Source organism: Schistosoma mansoni (genome assembly GCF_000237925.1).
Source record: "Schistosoma mansoni, WGS project CABG00000000 data, supercontig 0144, strain Puerto Rico, whole genome shotgun sequence".
Classification (NCBI taxonomy): domain Eukaryota; kingdom Metazoa; phylum Platyhelminthes; class Trematoda; order Strigeidida; family Schistosomatidae; genus Schistosoma; species Schistosoma mansoni.
The window spans coordinates 275,102-294,415 of NW_017386043.1; the positions used below are offsets into that span (position 1 = coordinate 275,102).

At 38.3% G+C, this 19,314-nt stretch overlaps 1 protein-coding gene across 1 annotated transcript in view; it reads right to left on the reverse strand.

Moving 5' to 3' along the window:
* Positions 1 to 19,314, reverse strand: part of Smp_162450 (cation efflux family protein) — a gene marked incomplete at its 5' end in the record, with an annotated part of 42,393 nt that overhangs the window by 11,640 nt on the left and 11,439 nt on the right. The window contains 3 exons of the mRNA XM_018799598.1: positions 4,620 to 4,765; positions 17,421 to 17,534; positions 18,702 to 18,894. Of these exons, the coding sequence (XP_018646587.1) occupies positions 4,620 to 4,765; positions 17,421 to 17,534; positions 18,702 to 18,894 (453 nt within the window). The remainder of the gene's footprint in view (positions 1 to 4,619; positions 4,766 to 17,420; positions 17,535 to 18,701; positions 18,895 to 19,314) is intronic.

Sequence of the window (19,314 nt, forward strand, 5' to 3'; positions counted from 1 at the left end):
TTGGCGGAGGGTGAAGATGTGATCAATGCATCCTCGACCAGAACGAAAACCAGCCTGCTCCTCGCGAGTCAATCGTTCTCGGGTTTTAAACAACCTACGAAGAATGATAGAAGCCAATAGTTTGGACGCAATCGAAAGTAGACTTATCCCCCGATAGTTATTGCAGGAACAACGTGAACCCTTTTTAAAGATAGGGACGACTATTGACTCATTCCAAGATGTTGTAACACTTTCTTGCTCCCAAACCTTTGCAAACAACACAGTCAATTCCTTAGTCAGAAAGTCACCACCATCTTTAAAAAGAGCCGGAGGTAAGTCATCTGGGCCCGGTGATTTGTAACGTTTCAAGAGTTGGAGTTCCTTGCGGACTTCCGCCTCGTTTGGTGGATCAGTCGTCACCGGCCATGGGGGGCAGGACAAACTGGTTGATGTTGCCGGAGCAGCAGGCCAGTTGAACTGCCCTTCGAAAAATTCCGCCCATCGTCCAAGACGTCGACAGATGTTAGTGATTGACATCCCGTCATCCTCGTAGATTGTTTCACTCACACCAGACTTCTTGCTGCCAGTGGCTCGGATGAGTTGGAAGAGCTTCCGGCAGTTACCAGATGCAGCTGCTGCTTCCATCTCATTAGCACGCTCCGACCACCAGGCTTCCCGGTCCTTACGCAAGCTTTGCCTGATTTCATTACGTAACAGCCTTCGTTTGTGGTCAAACTCACGGTCACCTGGAGTAGACCGACGGGCTTCCATCAGTTGTAAGGAGCCAGAAGAAACCCAGTGCTTGTAAGCGGGACGTTTCGCGAAGCCGCAAGCGGCTTTACTCGCCATTTTCATGGCGTCGTGAAGATTCAACCAATGCTCATCTATACTTTTCGGTGGGATGGTAGCTAGCCTAGAGGCTAGCTCCGCTCGATACTTACTTGCAACAGAAGTTGCAGCCAGTTTACTAATATCAATCCGTTGGTGGTGGTCAATCCTTCGGCCACTGAAAAGTAAGGCGAGATTGGCGCAGACCAGGGCATGATCAGACTCCAGATAGGTACTCCAAAAGGAGCGGCAGTCTTGTACACAACCACGCCAGCGGTAGCTGATCGCGATGTGATCAATCTGAGTCCAGGCTTGAGATGCAGAGGGAGGACGCCAGGTGGCACACCGGCGATGACTGTGCCGGAAGTTAGTGCTGGCCAGAAACAGGTTGTGGTCTGTGCACAGTTGCAGCAAACGGTCCCCGTTATCTGTCCTGCGACCAACAAGTCCCCATCGGCCACCTAGACGACTCTCTTCTGTGCCTAGACGCCCGACCTGTGCATTCAAGTCTCCGGCTAGTACTACAATATCTGTCGAACGCGCTTTCTGGAGAAGAACTGTTAACTGATGGTAAAACTCATCCTTGATTGCATCCGGGCTGCAATCTGTCGGGGCATAGGCGGAGATGACGAAAAGACACCGTTTCTCACGCCGATTTCTTCTCACTTTGATGGAACTTTCTAATCTAACAGCACATAACCGACTGTTAATGGGGATCCAATCGATTAGTGCTGCCTCAGCCCTAGCGCTTAGTGCGACACCAACGCCAGCAAGACCAGACGAAGATGCCACAGGGTCCCCGGATAGGCGCACGTGGAACAAGCTTTTCGAGGCGACAGATCGAGAGCGGATTTGTAGTACTTCACTAGAGTCTTGAATACGGGTCTCGGATAGACAACAAACATCAACATTAAGACCTTCCAAAGACATAGCCAGCCCTATATGTTGTCTGATATGCATTAGTGTGCGAACGTTGAAGGAAGCCAGCTTGAACGGCGTACGTGGTTTCAGAAAGACTGCTTCAGTATTCATTATCGGTGGAAGCATTCACTTTCAACCAGACAGTGACTGGAGATCGTTTAGATAGGACAGATTTTCCACCAAGGGCGAGCTGCTGCATAAGTTGAAAAGTAAGGTTACACAAATTGGGGATAAAAGGGGGTGAGTTAGCGATATGGTAAATAATAATAATAATAATAATAATAATAGTAAGAATAATAATAATAGTAATAATAATAATAATAAAGGTAATAATAATAATAATGTAAATTGTCTTGCTTTTAGTATGAGCAGGGATATTATCGTCAATAGAGTTCATCATTTCATTCATTTGTGTGTGGGCTGTGATACTGCCCGGGTGCCCAAACCGAAGCAGGTGGTTTTCTTAGGGGACCACACCCCGAGCCTTTGACCTAAAGGTCTGATCCACAAGGCAGTGGAGCATCGTGAGGAGATGCAGTCCCATGGTTGCCGTTGACCAATGACAGGTTCTTCCGCCATTCGTTCCATCAGGATACTGGAGCCCATGTGCACCATTGGTTTGGAATCAGGGTTTTCCAACTCCCCTAGGTGGACCCTCCGTGTCCACCAATCCGGTTATAGCGCCGGACATTCGCTTTTCGTCCTCTCACTTTCGTAAACAACAGTAATGCCGTGAGAAGGCAGTGAGTAGGACTTCCCTGGCAGAGGCTATATATTCGCTGGCCATGTGAGAGCATTTCGAGAGGGAGAGTAGACTCTTCCCACTCTCGGCCGTACCAGGGCAATTTTATAAAGTTTTAGAATATTCACTGGTTGAATTTACGCGTGGAAGTAAATTTTTGTTGTCGGTTAAACAACGGTGAAATATTACAAATATAGTGTCACTCATCGATATGTATGAGTAAATTTACAGTTTATGACTTCGGTAGCTTAAAAGAAGACATGTTCAGTATGTCACATTTTGCATTGTGATTGGAATCATATAAAAATCTATTGGCAGTAAGCGTTAAAGCTTGAAAATAAGGTATTCTTTCAATTAGTCAAAGCGAGAAAGGTCTTAAAAATTACGTTCTACGGTGACGAGACTATACTTTGAAAGTCCTATTTAAAAAGTCTTACTCCAAGAAATATGCTACAGAAAGATCGGTGCGTAAAAAATGTCGAACTCCTGTTTATTTTTACACGTACTAATTAAGCAACTTTTCAAACAAATAATGGTTGATCTGTATACAAAGATAATTGTGAAGACCTGATATAGACTGTTAGTGGGTTTCCATCAACGGAATCAAAAATCTAAATACTTATACGTTTTCATAGTAAATTTCAATGACTTTCTGTGCTTAAGCTCTTTATGTTGACTGACAAGGAGTTAAACTTAGTGGTAATATTTCCTATCTCATTATGGGGACTTACTATTCACAAAACTATTGATACGAATGAGTTTTTGATGAAGTAAATCTGGATTTTATGCGTGTTAAGTCGATAAATAAATGACTTTTCCGACTACAATATAAATAAAAAACTCAATATTTGCTGAATGAGGGTGCTAGGTATTTGTATATCATGTAAATAAGGAATATTAGAAGTGGTGCTTAACAGAGATTTTGAAAATCTGCATGCTCAAGAAAAACAGCTGGTAATCTTTTAGCTTGAAAGTTAGTATAAATTCACACTACATTTTTGTTCTTATGGTTCCTGAACCATAAAAACTGGCAAATCAAACAAGAACGACGAAGTATACTGCTAATATGCTAAAATTAATAACAAATGCACCAAGTGCACAAGCAGATTCAGAAGAATAATTCTAAACTAAAAGCAATCTGATATCGTGAAAAGTTCATTGCAAAAGGATTTTATAGTTTATTATAGATGAACAAGGAAACTTGGTATATACATATATATATATATAATGGTCATGTACAACTACAGACTAAGATGGTTCAGTATATTATAAGACCAATCATTTTTATGGACTTCGTAATTGTGCCCCCGTCCAATGATTTACTTGATTTCAATGAGATAAAAACCTTTCAAGGGTAATTAGATTGGTCTTCTGCACACCACGATTATTATATCCTCATGAAAAGTAGAACGGACCGTAGTTAACTTAGTTAGGGTCCTTGATAAGAATTAGTAGTTACCGAATGGCAACCAACTGCGAAAATATTGAGGATAAGGACCAAAGTACTTTACATACTGTTTATATAGACTTGCTAAGCCAATTAGGCAAGGTTTTTGATGAAAGTGGCAGTGATAGTTTTATGGAATTATCAGAGAATCATGGCAACCGGTAGTAATTTCCATTTTTCAGCAAAGTAAGTTGTTTTGTTGATATATTTGGTTTTATTGTCACTTCCATCACGTAAAGGACTGATTTAATGTACGGACACCAAACATCCGCAGTTAATCGAGTTTTTTGACAGTACTAAGCGACGTTCTTATCAACAGTGTAGATGAATATGGAAGCTGCGAAATAGTTTATTGTTTCGTAATTACGATGACTACAGCTTGTTCTGCACGTTATTATTTGGTGTTAACTTCTGTTAAGAAAAAAGTTGGCTATGTCGATCTGTGACATCAACAATCGCTTTTGCTTTTTGTCCCATATTATTTTCAGAAAGCAGTATTTGACACTAAAATCAATTCTTAAAAACATCTTTCAAATGACTAGATCGCTCTTAAACAAAATAGTTTCCACTATACTAATTTTTGAACACTTTAAAATAATCACAAATAATATGCATATAGAAATAGTTATACTGCGAAGCGTTACGTCTATAATATCTATGTCGATCATACGCGGCATAAGACTCAAAATATACGTGTCTTACCTGTCATTGCAAATAAATTTAGCTGGGGCATATGATAACCCGTCAATTGTTTCATTTACATAACACAAACTTGAACTTATTATTTCTTTGTTCAGAGATACTGATTCTGATGAATTTCCTGGAACGCTTATGTGTTTCAGCGTTAGCTCAAAAATGTCAAATAAGTTATGTTACCCATTGATCTGATCGAGTTCAATTTTTAGAGTTTGATTCTCAGTAGGCTGAATTGTTTGCATATCGTATTATGTATTCTCAAAGTTTTCTGAAATTTATATCAATGTACACTAAATTAGCAAAATGTAACATATTGATATGTTTAATGGAACAGTGACTAAAAATATTTTCTAGAACCGAAAAGCAGCAAAATATCAAATAGTTAACATAAAAATCAGTTATCTTATGAGTTATGTACTCAGATAGCTTCAAAACTAGTGAATAGTGTACCCTGTGTGAATTATACTTAATAAAATTAATGGCACTTTGATATTAAGTAACTCAACCGAATGATGATCACAGTTTGAAAGCTCTTTGAACCACGCATTAATTAAACACAGAAAACCTAAAATTTAAACAATCAAATGGAAGGCTAATTTTGGAATGACTTCAGTCAACTATAATAATAAATACCACTTATAGAGAAGACTACCTTCTCTACGATAACCGCCCATCCAGAACTTTAAGGAATTAAGATCTACGTCTGTTTCTGACAGACAGCCGGGACACTAGGGATAACTAACAGACAGAAATAACCAAAGCTAATACTACTGTTTGTCTTGTCCGAAAAATAGCTAAGCATTTAAACCCCTGCGCGCTCCGTGGCAATAATCAGAACTTACCTCTGTCCCTATCTAGATACCTACAACGCTGTTGCAGCACCACCCCGTTCGGAGGGGATATGAATATCTTAGGACTAGTACGAAGGCGTGCTACGAGGTTGTTTAAAAGGTCAATGAATATGTGTAAAAACAACTTTTTAATTGATAATGCTAATTTGCAGAAGAAAACGAGGCGAACTGATAATGGAAAACAAAATACTAAGCCTCATGAGAACACAGATAAAAACATGCAACCCCGATGTCAGCACTGAACTTCACGAGGCTACCTACAACGAACAGCGTGTCGAAAAACCAATAAATAGGTAAGATCACACATCTCATGTAGTCTGGGCACTGCTTGTAACATTCTCTGCGGAAGTGAGTACAGCCCTCTAATTGTGTAGCTTTAAAAAATGCTCGACAACTACGTACTCGCCCATGAATTATCAGTCTCCGCCTGCAATAGCCTTATCCTACCCACGTCGTGTATATTATCATTACTACCACCATTATCACAATTGTTATCAATATCACTACCATAATTCATATTATTTTCCCCAGATCTCTGTTCACACTCGTTCTTTTTACATCTCAAATTTTAATCCTATAATCTTCAATATCGAGAAAAACCAATAAAATTCCCGGTTCCATTGTAAGCCCGGAATTGCGCCAAATATATCGAGAGTTTCCCAAAGCAACTTAAAACTCTGGGTAAAACCCCGGGCCAGACGAAATCTTGAGGTTTATGGTCTCATTTTCAAGAAATGCTTTTCGGAGCTCCCCCGAAATCGATAATATTTTCTTTAAAATAGACCGGAAGTATTGTGAATTTCAAATACTTTTCAACATTTGAAAACAAAAGTGGTACAACAAGAAATAAGGGTTTTGGTTCACAGATACTTTGATGACAGTTTATTAGGATGTTTATAACATAACTTGGTTATCGAGTACTCTTCTGCTGGTCAAAGAGCTATTTGAGAAAGTAGATTGTCGGACGTATGACTGATAGCACCTATTTTGATTGAGGACTAACTGGGAGAGGAAGTACGTAATTTAGTATGTAAGACATAAATCTAGCTTCCCTAACTGACCGTATAGAAATATACAGCTTCTCCACCAAACAGATATGATTCCGACCACTCTACTTTCGTGAAATTGAAGCGTTCATAATTTATGAGATACAGTTGTTCTTTATGTTCAAGAAATACCTGGCAAACAATATTACATATTTTGTCTCACGTAATGACCCTGAACTCAAAAAGTTGCAGTGTAACCATAGTGAGGATGGTGTCAATGAACAACACTTGGTCTTACTGATTTATTGTTTATCATAATCAAGCCGAAAAGTTAGATTCGGTCTATGAAATTGTGGCGTTTGAATGAACTAATGATACCTTTGTAAGTGATAACTGTTTGATTTTGAATTCCAAATACAATACATTGGTTCCTGTTCATCTAATACTTCATGATTAAATTAGGTAATTGCTGGGATTACTAGTTTTTACCATAATTCAAATACTGTTAATTATCACATTGGCGTCTCGATGGAGCCTGTGATGGAATGGTTGGATATAAATTCAGGTTTTAATGCTTTTGAGGATTACAAGGAAACGTTCGAAATCTGGGCTATGACCAAGGAAGATGATGAGCATTTTAATACTGTGACCCATTTTCTTACATTCACCGGAAAAGAAGCATACAGCCTTATAAAGACTTTGGCACTTTCAGACAAACCGATTTCACTCCCTTATGCAACTCTCAAACAAATATTGCTGGACCATTTAAAGTATTCCAATTTCAAATGCGGGTAAGGAGAAAAACTCACTGAAATGACTCGCCAGGACAACAGGAATTCCGCTTATTTACTACGTCGTCTCAGTCCAATGTGTAATCACAGTAATTCAGATAACAATTCATCAAAGTGTGAAACAGTTCACGAAGATAAGCAGAAGTTCGGTAAATGCTTGTTCTGTGTCATGTTTCACCCATGTAATTCAGTTTCAGTTTGGAAAGGACAGGAGGCTTGATGGCCTGTGTTAGTCCTGGCAATGATGGTCTCTCACCTGATCCAACTTTCTTTTGAAGGAGTCGACGGATGGAGCCTCAACCACGTGCTGAGGTAATAAATTCCACTCGTTGATGATTCGATGGGAAAGTCGGTAGTCAGCTGACAAGTAATTCGTTCTGTCCTTGTGAACTTTTTTGGAGTGTCCTCGTAGATTTTCTGTTTTGGAAGACAAGAAAAATGAGGGCATATCAGGTGCAAATTTGTCATTAAGCAATTTGAAAACTGTAATCAAGTCGCCTCTGATTCTTCTATATGACAGCGGGAATAGGTTTAGCTTGGTCAGTCTAGTACCATACTGGAGCTTCGCTATTCCGGGAATCAGCTTAGTTGCTGTTCTCTGAACCCTTTCCAAGAGTTCACTGTCTTTTTTTAGGCAGGAGCTAGCTGCTTGTATGCAGTACTCAAGTTTAGGGCGTACGAACACTGTATACAAAGTCAGAAACGTTTTAGCGTCGAGATGCCTAAAAGCCCTGTGTATGGACCATAAAGTCCTAAAACCTTTGGCGGCTATTGCACGGCAGTGTGCAGTAGTCTTTAAGTCTTGACTAACGATGACGCCTAAGTCATTGTGTGCCTGAACAATAGGTAACTCAGTGTTATTCATCGTGTATGTATCTGTACCCTGGTGGCCAATATGCATCACAATACACTTGGAAGTGTTTATCGGCAATTGCCAGGTTTGGGACGATTCAGATAATCTCTCCAGGTCGTTTTGAAGTTCTAAGCTATCACCCTTGCTTTGTATCGCTCTCCATATCTTGACATCGTCAGCATAGAGTAAGACCGATGACGATAGTAGACGAGGGAGATCATTTACGTACAGGAGGAATAACACTGGCCCCAAAACTGTACCCTGTGGGACTCCACTAAGCACAGTTTCCCAGCTAGACAACTTGGAGTTCACCCTTACTCTTTGTTGACGCCCAAGTAGGAAGTCTTTTATCCACATCAATAGATTGCCTCCAATCCCGACATTCCTTAGCCTATATAACAGCCGGTTATGCGGAACTTTGTCGAAGGCTTTGCTGAAATCGATGTAAACTACGTCTATAGGTAACTTTTGGTCCTTAAGAGCGCACCAGCTTTCACGAGCGACTAATAAGTTTGTGAGACAAGAGTAACCTGTTCTAAAACCATGCTGCTTTTCGGAGAGGATCCGGTTTTCATCGAGATATTTTAACAGCTCCTTCCGAATAATCTTTTCTAAGATTTTAACAACCACACTAGTTAGGCTAATTGGTCGGTAATTCCCAGGCTTATGTTTTGTACCTGTTTTGAAGACTGGACTTACTATGGCGTTCTTCCAGTCTTTTGGTAGACGACCCTGGGTTACGGATAGATTAAAACATACACTTAAAGGGTTCGCAACAAAGTTAGCTAATTCCTTTAGTAACCTAGGATGCAGTTCATCGGGTCCAGTGGATTTACCTATATCAAGCTTAACTAGCAGACCAAAGACATCGAGTTCTTTAATGGTTACGCTGTCCAGTGCTTGTGTGGGGGGATTTTCATGGACTGCTGAGAAGGGTGTTTCTATGGTGTATACATCGCTAAAGTATTTAGAGAACACTTGAGCTTTGCCAAAGTCGTCCTCCACTAGTGATGAGGCAGTAATGTCTCCCCATAGTGAAGGAACATTTCTTCTTTTTGTCCTTTGGTTTATATACGAATACAAGCGTTTAGGGCATTCTATGGATTCCCTAACGATTTTCTCTTCGTACAGCTTTCTGGCCTTACGGAGGGTTGAGGCACAGGTATTCCGAGCCTTTTGATACTGAGATTTTGCCTCGTCAGTCCCCAGTAACTTAATTCTGTCCCACATTTTCCTTCTTTTACGGAGAAGGATGCGAACCTCCCTACTGAACCACGGTGCAGAGTTTTTCGGCCCCTTAGGTGTAGTCCAAGGGATGTGGGGGGCGGTAACTTTTAAGTATAAATTCCGGAATACGTCCCAAGCCGTTTCGATTGATGACTCTGGGTCTATTTTCCAATCTACTGATGATGCTGATTTCATGATGTCTGGTATGTTTGCTTTCCAGACGTTAAGTCTGGATTGAGCTGAGGCGTGCTCGTGATCGACAGTCATATGGAAGTCAAAGCTCAGAACTGCATGATCACTTTTGCCTAGGGGTGGCATGTAATCCAGGTTTGCAACGTCATCCTCATAATGAGTCAATATAAGATCTAGTAAGGATGATGCAGAACCCGGGTCGTACCTAGTTGCTTCCCTCATGTGTTGCACTAGGGCACATAATTCTAAATGCTTTAAACGTGTTAAAACTGGACATATTCAGTTAGTTTGTAATTTCGTGGTTCATTTCAGTGAAAATAATGTTAACATTTGAGATTCTACCGAGTTGGATCTTTCTAATGATCACTTATCTTACAACTCTGAGAATGATATGTTGAATGAGTAAAATTACAATCAAAAACGGGATTCAGTTTTGATAGATGTTGATTTTTCTAATTATCGATTATTCTCTAATGAAAATCATAGTAAATTTGAGGGACATTTATCAGAAATATCAAATTCTAATTTCATATCAAATGTCAGTGGTCATCACAATGGATTTATCCCTAGTGAGATTCCTAATGAATGTGACAAACGTATTCCGAATGAGTCGAATTCTAGTCACATTTCTGATGTTATTGTATTAGATGGTTGATATTCCCCAAACCAATGTATGTGGAGTAGAATCTCTAGTCCATGGTATGATGAATCAGAGGGAATAACAAGTTTTCCCGAAGCAATCAGGGAACCAGTTTTCCCAGATATGGAGTTTGCACGGGCAGAAAATTCAAATCGAATCGAAGATTATCCTAATGAGTATGAGACTGATTCATGTTTTCTATTTGATTGTTTCACAGGTAAATAGAGCATAGATGAATCACATGTGCTAATTACACATATCAATGAATATTTATCTGTGTATTTTAATATGAATAACATTAGGAATATGCATCATAATTTTTATGCAAGTCAAAGTTACATGATGGAATGCCTCAAATTACGTGTCAGTGTTTATCCACAAATACATAGATTGTGATGGAAGTGTGAGATAACACAGATTAGGAACGTCAAATAGGTTATAACATTGAGACGTTGTAGTGACCTTCTTTTGTGACGAGAACGCGATTGGTTTAATGGAAACAATTATCATTACAACCAGTTGTACCAGTGGTTGTTTGACTGTACTTGTTTGTTTAACTGTAACAAAGACATTTTTCCGATGCCTGTGACCTTGCACGAACGCGCTTACGCTCGTCAGTTCCGCCTGCAAACTTCGGCACGTCTCGGTATTCTTTCGATACCACGAGACCGCCAACAAATATATCTTATTGCGACCATTACCAGCATTCTGGATTTGGACTACCGAGGGATCCTAGTAGATGCCTTGGACGTAATCTTCCTGTAGTGGTGATCACATTCACCCACGACCCGACGCCATCTACAACGTAAGGATCCAAAATTATTTCGTGGGAGAGAATATTGTTGAAAAGTCCACGTTGAAAATTCTAGATATCCGTGATTTTACTATACAACCGACATGATGATTGTACGCAATTACAGGAGCCACGTGAGCCTTGTCTAATTTCGGTTGTTAATTCTAACACTAGTGAGTGTATTGTAGATCGTACAGAGTCTATGTCTATTACACAGTCGAGCAGACACGGGATGAACCTAAAGAGAAGAGGTACGATTGATCACAGATATCTGAATCATCATTCAAGTTGTGGTGGATGTGGTGTTTTGAATGAACCAATGATTCTTTTGTATTGATGACTGCTTGATTTTGAATACCAAATACAATACATTCGTTCATCTAATACTTCATGAATAAATTAATTGCTGGGATCACTAGTTTTTACTATAATTCAAATACTCTCAAATATCGCAAGAAGACACATTCGGTATCGTGAAAAAGGATGAGCTGGAAAACGCCTACAATCAGTTTCAAAATGTTTTTGATGACTTCACGTTTCCAATGGAATTGGAGTTGAACAACAACATTCCATTCATTCGTGTACAAGTCTCCAGAACCGGCACAGGAATACTGGATGCTCAAATATATCGGAAGCTGACTCACACATATCAAATCCTCAATTACAGTAGCAGCAATCCAATGGCTTGTAAAATCAACTGAGAACAAAATTTGTTCAAGAGGGTTAGGTCACACTTCAACACACCTCAACGAGGAAAGATAACGTAAAATATCTGATGACTGTAATTCACAAGAATGCCTATTCAACCAATTTCATCAAAAAATGCCAACATATCACGAAAGTAATATAACTCGGTAAATAAGTTGTAGGCGAGACCCAGCAAAGAAGGATCTTGAAGTTATTCCTCGGTAATTTCGAGGAAACAGAAGTAATATTGAATTACGCACACAAAACTCGTGATTCAAAAATTCATATTCGACCAGATTGGACTCTTTAGAATCGGGTCAAGTGAAAGAATGCTCTTACGGATTTATGAACTCGAAATGTAAATTGCGAAACGAACCTTACGATAAACGGTTTTCGGGTAGTCAGTTCTTCAAAGCCAATGCTTCCGAGACCTGTATCGGTAGAACGTACGGTTCTCAAAACACCTTAAATGTGTGCTATACGAATGCCCGTAGTTACGGAACAAAATGTTCGAACTAAGTTACCGTTACACGAAAATTCAGGTTTACTAGCTGAATCTGATCTAGTGAAAGCTGAGACTTTTTGGAACTATTTTAGTGATATCTGCTCTACGTGTAGTGTTACAAATACTTGTCCCAACTACATCGAGATACCAGCCATAGGATCTCTACATGTGACCGCGCAAACAGTTCTTCCATTGATAACTAACCTCAAAATTTGTAAGATACCAGGCCCCGATGGGTACATCCACACTTGTTGTCATCGCTTGAGGACATTATTTCAGGACCGCTCGCGACTGGAAAGACGCTATAGTTAGTCCTATATTCAAGGATGGTCAGAGACGGATCGTATCCAACTACCGGCCTGTCAGGCTAACCAACACAGTCGTTAATTTATTTTAAACGATAATTCGGGTTAAGCTACTAAGTCACATAGATTCCTATAATCTGTTAACTTACGAGTAACATGGGTTTCGTAACAAGCATTCACGCTCGACTAAAATACTTATTGCGAGAGAAGATTGGACAGTAGCCCTAGATAACAGCCTGTCTGTCGATGTGATATTCATGGATTTTAGCAAAGCGTCTGACAAGTTTTCATATTCAGGTCTTATGCAGAAGCACTCGAGCTTCGGATTAACAGGTGCTGTACATGAGTGGATAGGATACTCCTTATATGACCACAGAAAGAGAGTGAAAGTCAATGGAACGCTATCCGAATGGAAGCCGGTCAAAAGTGGTGTACACTAAGGCATCATCTTAGGCCCTCTACTTTTCATTCTCTACATTATTGAATTACCGCTATTGCTTAAGTCGTCGACATTACTGTCTGCGGATGATGTCAAAATCTGGAGAACAATAGGAAGTGAGGTTGATCATTTTGGTCTCTAAACTGACTTAGACGGATTAGTTAGATGGGTTCATAATTAGGGCTTAAAAATTAATTTCATGATGAGCGTGCTCATGCATAACGGACACGGTAATAGTTGCCATTGTACTATTGGTAGTACATCTCTTCGACGCGTTCAAGAACACAAAGACTTAGGAGCAATAAGTCACGACTTGAAAAAAACTACGCACCGCAACGCAGCAGCTGTCAAAGCTTATCGTACCTTATGGTCAGTTTGCTGAGTTGTTCCGAATCCTATATACCACCTACGTAAGACTACACTTAAAGTACTGTATCCAAGCAGCTGGCCCATGTCTGATAAAAGATACTAACTCGTTTGAGCGTATTCAGCATGTGAGAACAAAATTAGTGAAGGGTCTTTCTAAACTACCTTACGATGAGCGCTTAAAACGCCTAAACATTTTCCCCTTGTCTTATCGTAGGACGCGAGGTGACATTACACTGGCATTTAGTATCTTTAATTATGATTTGGGTGTTAATATGTCTTATCTTTTTGCTCCCTCCAGCACTGATAATCTTCGAGGTCATAGCAAGAAGGTTAACAAACCGCGATTTAATAAACTAAAGCTGGGGTCCCGTTTTTCTCATCGAGTGGTCAATGACTGGAACGCATTACCAGAACAAGTGGTATCAGCACCATCAGTGAACATTTTCAAGAAGTTGGACCTTCACTGGGAGAAAATCTGCCAGGCATAACACAGGTTGACCGACCTACTATCCGTATTACTGAAGACATACGCATCAGTGGAACAAAATCAAGCACACAAACCAACAAACGGATCGTCCTACCAAACATAAACGACCGAAATTACGAGATTATTAAAGCTTTTTGGAATAAGGGTAGCACACAAACCACGGAAATTACTTTGATCAATCCTTTTAAACCGAAAAGATGAAACGATAGAAGAATAACCGAACATCATCTAGAAAATAAATCGTTCCAACTGCGAAAAATACTAAACGGGACAAAGTGCACAGCCTCTCTACCTACTCCCATACGAACACCAACGAACGGTCAAACAGCATGACTTACCATCGTTTATATCAATGCACGTGGACACATTCAACTGGGAAAATTTCGAGATCTTGGATAGAAGAAATCTTGAACACAACAGATAATTTTTAGAAGCTTGGCGTTGAGATCAATTAGCGATCAACAAACACAACAAAATCGACCCAAACTATCAATCAGACAAATCATGGACAAAGTTAGGACCAAGGATCAGATTAAAAGAGAGATACGACCAAGATAAAGAGGCAGTTAATGGTGGGTTAAGTGTCAACAATAATCAATCAAGACGGTCTACAGGACATGCTGTGAGTTATATGTGGAGAAATTCAGACACTTCACTACTTTCTGGAGTCTGTGCTGATGATAACGTTCAGAATAACAATTAAAGCTCCACGATCAAAACAACTAGCTCTGCAAAAACCATCCACCTGAGCTACAAATCTTATCAACGCCTAGATATATGGAGTGAATTGGCAATGTTTCTCAGCAATAGATACGAACACACTTGTCTATAACTTTTGATGTATCTCCCTCAAAAATCGAAATGTCTGTTTCCTATTGACATCATCATAACTGCTATTTATTGTGATTAACACACTATTAAACGTTGATTCGACATTATTTCCGCTTGGAAGATGATGTGATCTCACTGGCTTGCTCTAAAATGCTTTCACGAGTTAACTGTTTAACAGTCCGACGATTATACTAAATAAACCTGGTCTCACTAGTTTTACAAGAAGCACCTCAGCTGAAAGCTTTCGCATAACCATTAGATACGCTGTGCTAAGCATGCCTCACGACAACTAGTCAGCCTAAGTTACATACCTCCCGACATACTGCTGACACCGGAATATAACTTTGAAACACTTCACACTTGACAATCTGTGATTATAGTGTTACGGATAGAAGCGTTGTCAGTCATAAATGCCTGTGAAATCTTTATACCAACAGCTGACTGATTGCTACCCAAGTTGGCCTGACAATTTCCAGCAGTTTTTGATTCTCTATTTCAGTGGACAATAAGGAGTATCAGCAACTAATATGACCGAATAAAGGTAACCAGGCAGTGGTGGGTAGCTAATGTAAAGACGGAGAATCACCACTAAGTAATGACTGAGCGTATGAGGATGTGATCGATAATCAGCCGTCATGATAATTAGTGGATATACTCCGAAACGAATAAGAAGTGTGTCTGTGTACAGACTGTCTCCAATGCCCACCTGACTTAAACTCCCACAAGTTCGACTCTAGCATTAGTTAGGTTTGGAACTGGAGCCAGCTGAACAGACCTTATTACTGGCTCTAGGGCTTTGACGATTGCGAAGTGCCGTTGCAAACAGATAGCTTACAGGAGACAATGGGAAAGCCAAACGCAACGAAAGACTATCTTACCAATTTCGATCATAACTTGAAATTCAAATTACGAACTGGATTCTTGTGGTGAACATTGTACGTACTGTTATCGCTATCACGAAAGGTTTTGTGCTGATAGCACCGAGGCAATACAGACTGCATGTATACTAAACATACTTTTCAGAAAAAATTTTAAAGCGCCGTAAAAAAATTTTGCTGAGTCTGTTTTTGTGTACATGTATTTTCAGATTACTATACATAATGGGATATGGATTTCAAATCACAGAAAAGCCAGAAATATACGGTAAGGGTAGTCCGCAAAATGAATGGTGATAATAAATCGGAAATCCAGTGTTTAGTTAATCTCAATGTCGATATGAGTTACATTAGGGAATTCCTTCTAAAAAATGGAATACAAACAGTAGATTAGTAGACGCTTGCTGTATATTAGTTAAATTCGATTGACTTTCTAAACGTGGTTTAAATAAAAAACAAGTGCATAGTGACAGCCTTATGAAAAAAAGAGTTTACTTATGAATGCGTAAATAACTGGCCACTTTGTAGATATTTTTTGTCTTAAATTGTCAATTATTTTAAAATATCTACAACTACTGAGTTGCAACAGCGTACGCGCCTCTGGGTCTATCATTCTAGGTATCTTTTAAACAACCAGTCACTTTTGTTTTTCTTTTCATATTCTATATAGAAAGATGACTTTGACCACAAAATTTGGCCACGATATATGTGACCGGTCCAAAATCTAATACTTCCAATTGATGAATTTGAAAAGCAAAAGTTACATGCCTTGTAATGTTATTGAAGACTTTCTCATTGCTGTAGTTTACGTCTCTTGCTAAGTTGGGATAAACACGAAAATACAATTATTTTACAATTATGAACAACTTTATTGTACTGCATTTGGATACACTCCCGAAAATGGTAACAAAATTAAGTATTCGGAATCAGTCATGATATTTGATGGATTTGAAGTCAGACGCATACTATTTAACCTATTAAAAGTAAGCATATACCGGTCTGTACTTTCCATCTGTCAGCAAGAAGGACTAGCTTTTATGCCACTCAAAGACACTGCAGCTTGGATTTGATAGCTTAATGAAGTCACCATAAGGAAAAAATATCAGCAAATTATTTTAAAGACAACCAGATTTTCAATATGTTTCATGGGACGCCCACAGTTCTGTTGTGGAAGATCTTTAAACGAACGAATGTTGAAGTAGTGATATAAACTCGTCAGATCATTGATGTCCTACAATCAAGTACCTGAAAATTCGTTATTGCTCAAAAACAAAAATAGCCAAAATGAAGTAAAAGTATAGTAACTAACTTTAGTGATTTAGCAACACAATCAACCAGGAAGTACAAAGAGGTACCAGGACATATCTGATCGTAGAAGATGGAAACAGATAGATACCGGTCTGTTTACGCGCAGAGATGATTTGAATTCACAAATTTTGATTAAAAAATGGTTGTGAAAATTTACAGATGTGAACAACATTTATATCTCGTCAGTTAATTCCTTAATGATATTAATTTCATTAAGTTATAAAACCATATTTTTACTGTAATTCATGACTTATCAGTTTAATATCTTGAAATATTGTCATTAGCAACTGCACTCAAGATCTAAATGAATCACTCCAAAAGGAGCTGCTAATTATTTATAAACTACGCTTTTTTATGTTTGCTCTTGGGTGTGTTAAATTCGTTGGCGTATCTCCCTGTATGGTCTTCACAGTAACCTCATACAATTTGTAATACAAAGCAAAGACCACTTGTCTTCATTAGTTTGTAACTTTCACACGTACATGCTTCATATCGACGATCCAATTCTAGATACTGGAATGTGGATGGGCTTCTTTGTGGTGAGTAACAAACCTAACAGATATAGCCCATTATGGTCTGTAACGGTTCCCTATCTGACGTCAGTCAGTGACGAAGGTTGCTTCAAAATTAGTGATAATTATAGAAAACTGGATAAAAAGGTGTCTTACCTTAATTTTTTCTTCAATTTTATTAATTTCTGAGCCTAGTGTATTCACTAAATTATCACCATGTTTCAACATAAAATGAGCCAGTTGTTGTTCAGTTTTGACATTTTTCACCTCCTATAAATTTATAAAGCAAAAGTAAAACTGAGTAGCGTCAATCAGATCCTTTGGAATTTAGACGGACATAAAATTATGAATGTCGACATAACCAAATGGAAATCTGCGTTTTAACGAAGTAGAAGGAATCTTCTGGAATATGATGACTGTTGTTTCAAGGTAATGAATAAATTTGCTTCCTCTAACAAGAAGGAAAACAAGCTGAAACAACTTGAAGATATCCTAATCTAACGTCCATGGTAACAATAAGACAAAATATCATGGCGAAGGAAACAAAACACATAAATAAACCTCGAACATAAAAAGTAGAGAGAAAGATGTAGAACAATATATGAAAAAAACTCCTATTGCCTCTAAGAAATAAGCTAAGTAATTTAAATAAACGTGTAACAGAATAGTACAACAAAAATGAATGTCATACTTGAGCTGTTTTAGCCTATTTTCTTTGAACTGATAACTAACAGAAAATAATTTGGTGTTTTTAATTTACGTCTTACACTGTAAAGTGATCAGAAAGTATTTGAAAAGAAATTAGTTACTATAAAACAGACAGTCGTTAAACGATAAATAAAAATGAACTCATTCAACTCATACAAATTTCATTCACGAGATAGCATTATTATTATTATTTTAAAAGAGAGTTAGTGTTAGTAGTCTAGATCATTCTTTGGTTGCTTACTGATGTTAAAATGGTTAGATTGTATACCCACTTTCGGGACCTGTGTTTTCTTTGGAATACTTCAAGAGTATAATTTTGTGATGTTGGATTACTACATCAATCCTTTTATTTAACCACTCAGTGTAAGAAATTACTGATAATGCATAGGTATTGAGTGGACAGGAAAGCAGCATTAATATGTTTATGCAAAAAAACGTGCCTCTTGTAAAACGCTCACTAAAGAGTTAGAACAACTTTTCTATTAATTAATCACTCGACAAACATTGATGTACAAAGCGACGAAAATTTAAACACAAAACCTACTAGTCACTATTTAAAACAATATTCAATCATTGGAATATTTAATATAGGCTGAATATGGGACCTCCAGGTTTAGATAATAAAATGTATCAAAAATAAGAAAAGCTTAAAGCATTCGAAAATCAACGGAAGTACAAATTCTTTCAAAAGTAATTAATATTTAGTTGTCTATTGATTAATATGCTTACCTGAAGAAGATCATCTAATGATAAGGTTTCTAGGTAACGTTTAGTAAGTTCTCGACCATCAATATCAACTTCTGCTTTGAATCGTATTTCTTCACCACCGATCATAGTTGTTTTTATGTCGTATGTTCCGCGAATAATTTTTATGTTGTCCATCACACGCATAATTGCTTCTTGATTTTCAACTGGAATAGCTCTGTTCACAGTTAACGAATATAAAGAAACAGATGTAAAGGAAATCTAGTCTCAATTCAAAGGATAGTTAAAAGTCTAAACTATTACCTAAATAAGACAGATAAAACGAACAAAAGGTAGGAAATAAGGAAGCCATTAACCCTTCCATTTAGTCAGCGTATTCTGAACACTCTCGGAACAGTCGAGAAACACATGCAAATGTGAGGAGAGAAAATGAAGTAAATATTAAATTAACGAAATTGTAAATACATACTAAGAGCCGAAAACATAAGAACTTAACAGACTACTGTGTCAAACATTTTTAAAGCTTATTACGGTAGTTCGGTTTGTAATACGGCCATATTTATTCACATTTGTTACCAAGAAATCCAAAATTAGTCTGTAACGTAACAACTGTGAATAGAACTCTAAATAACCAATA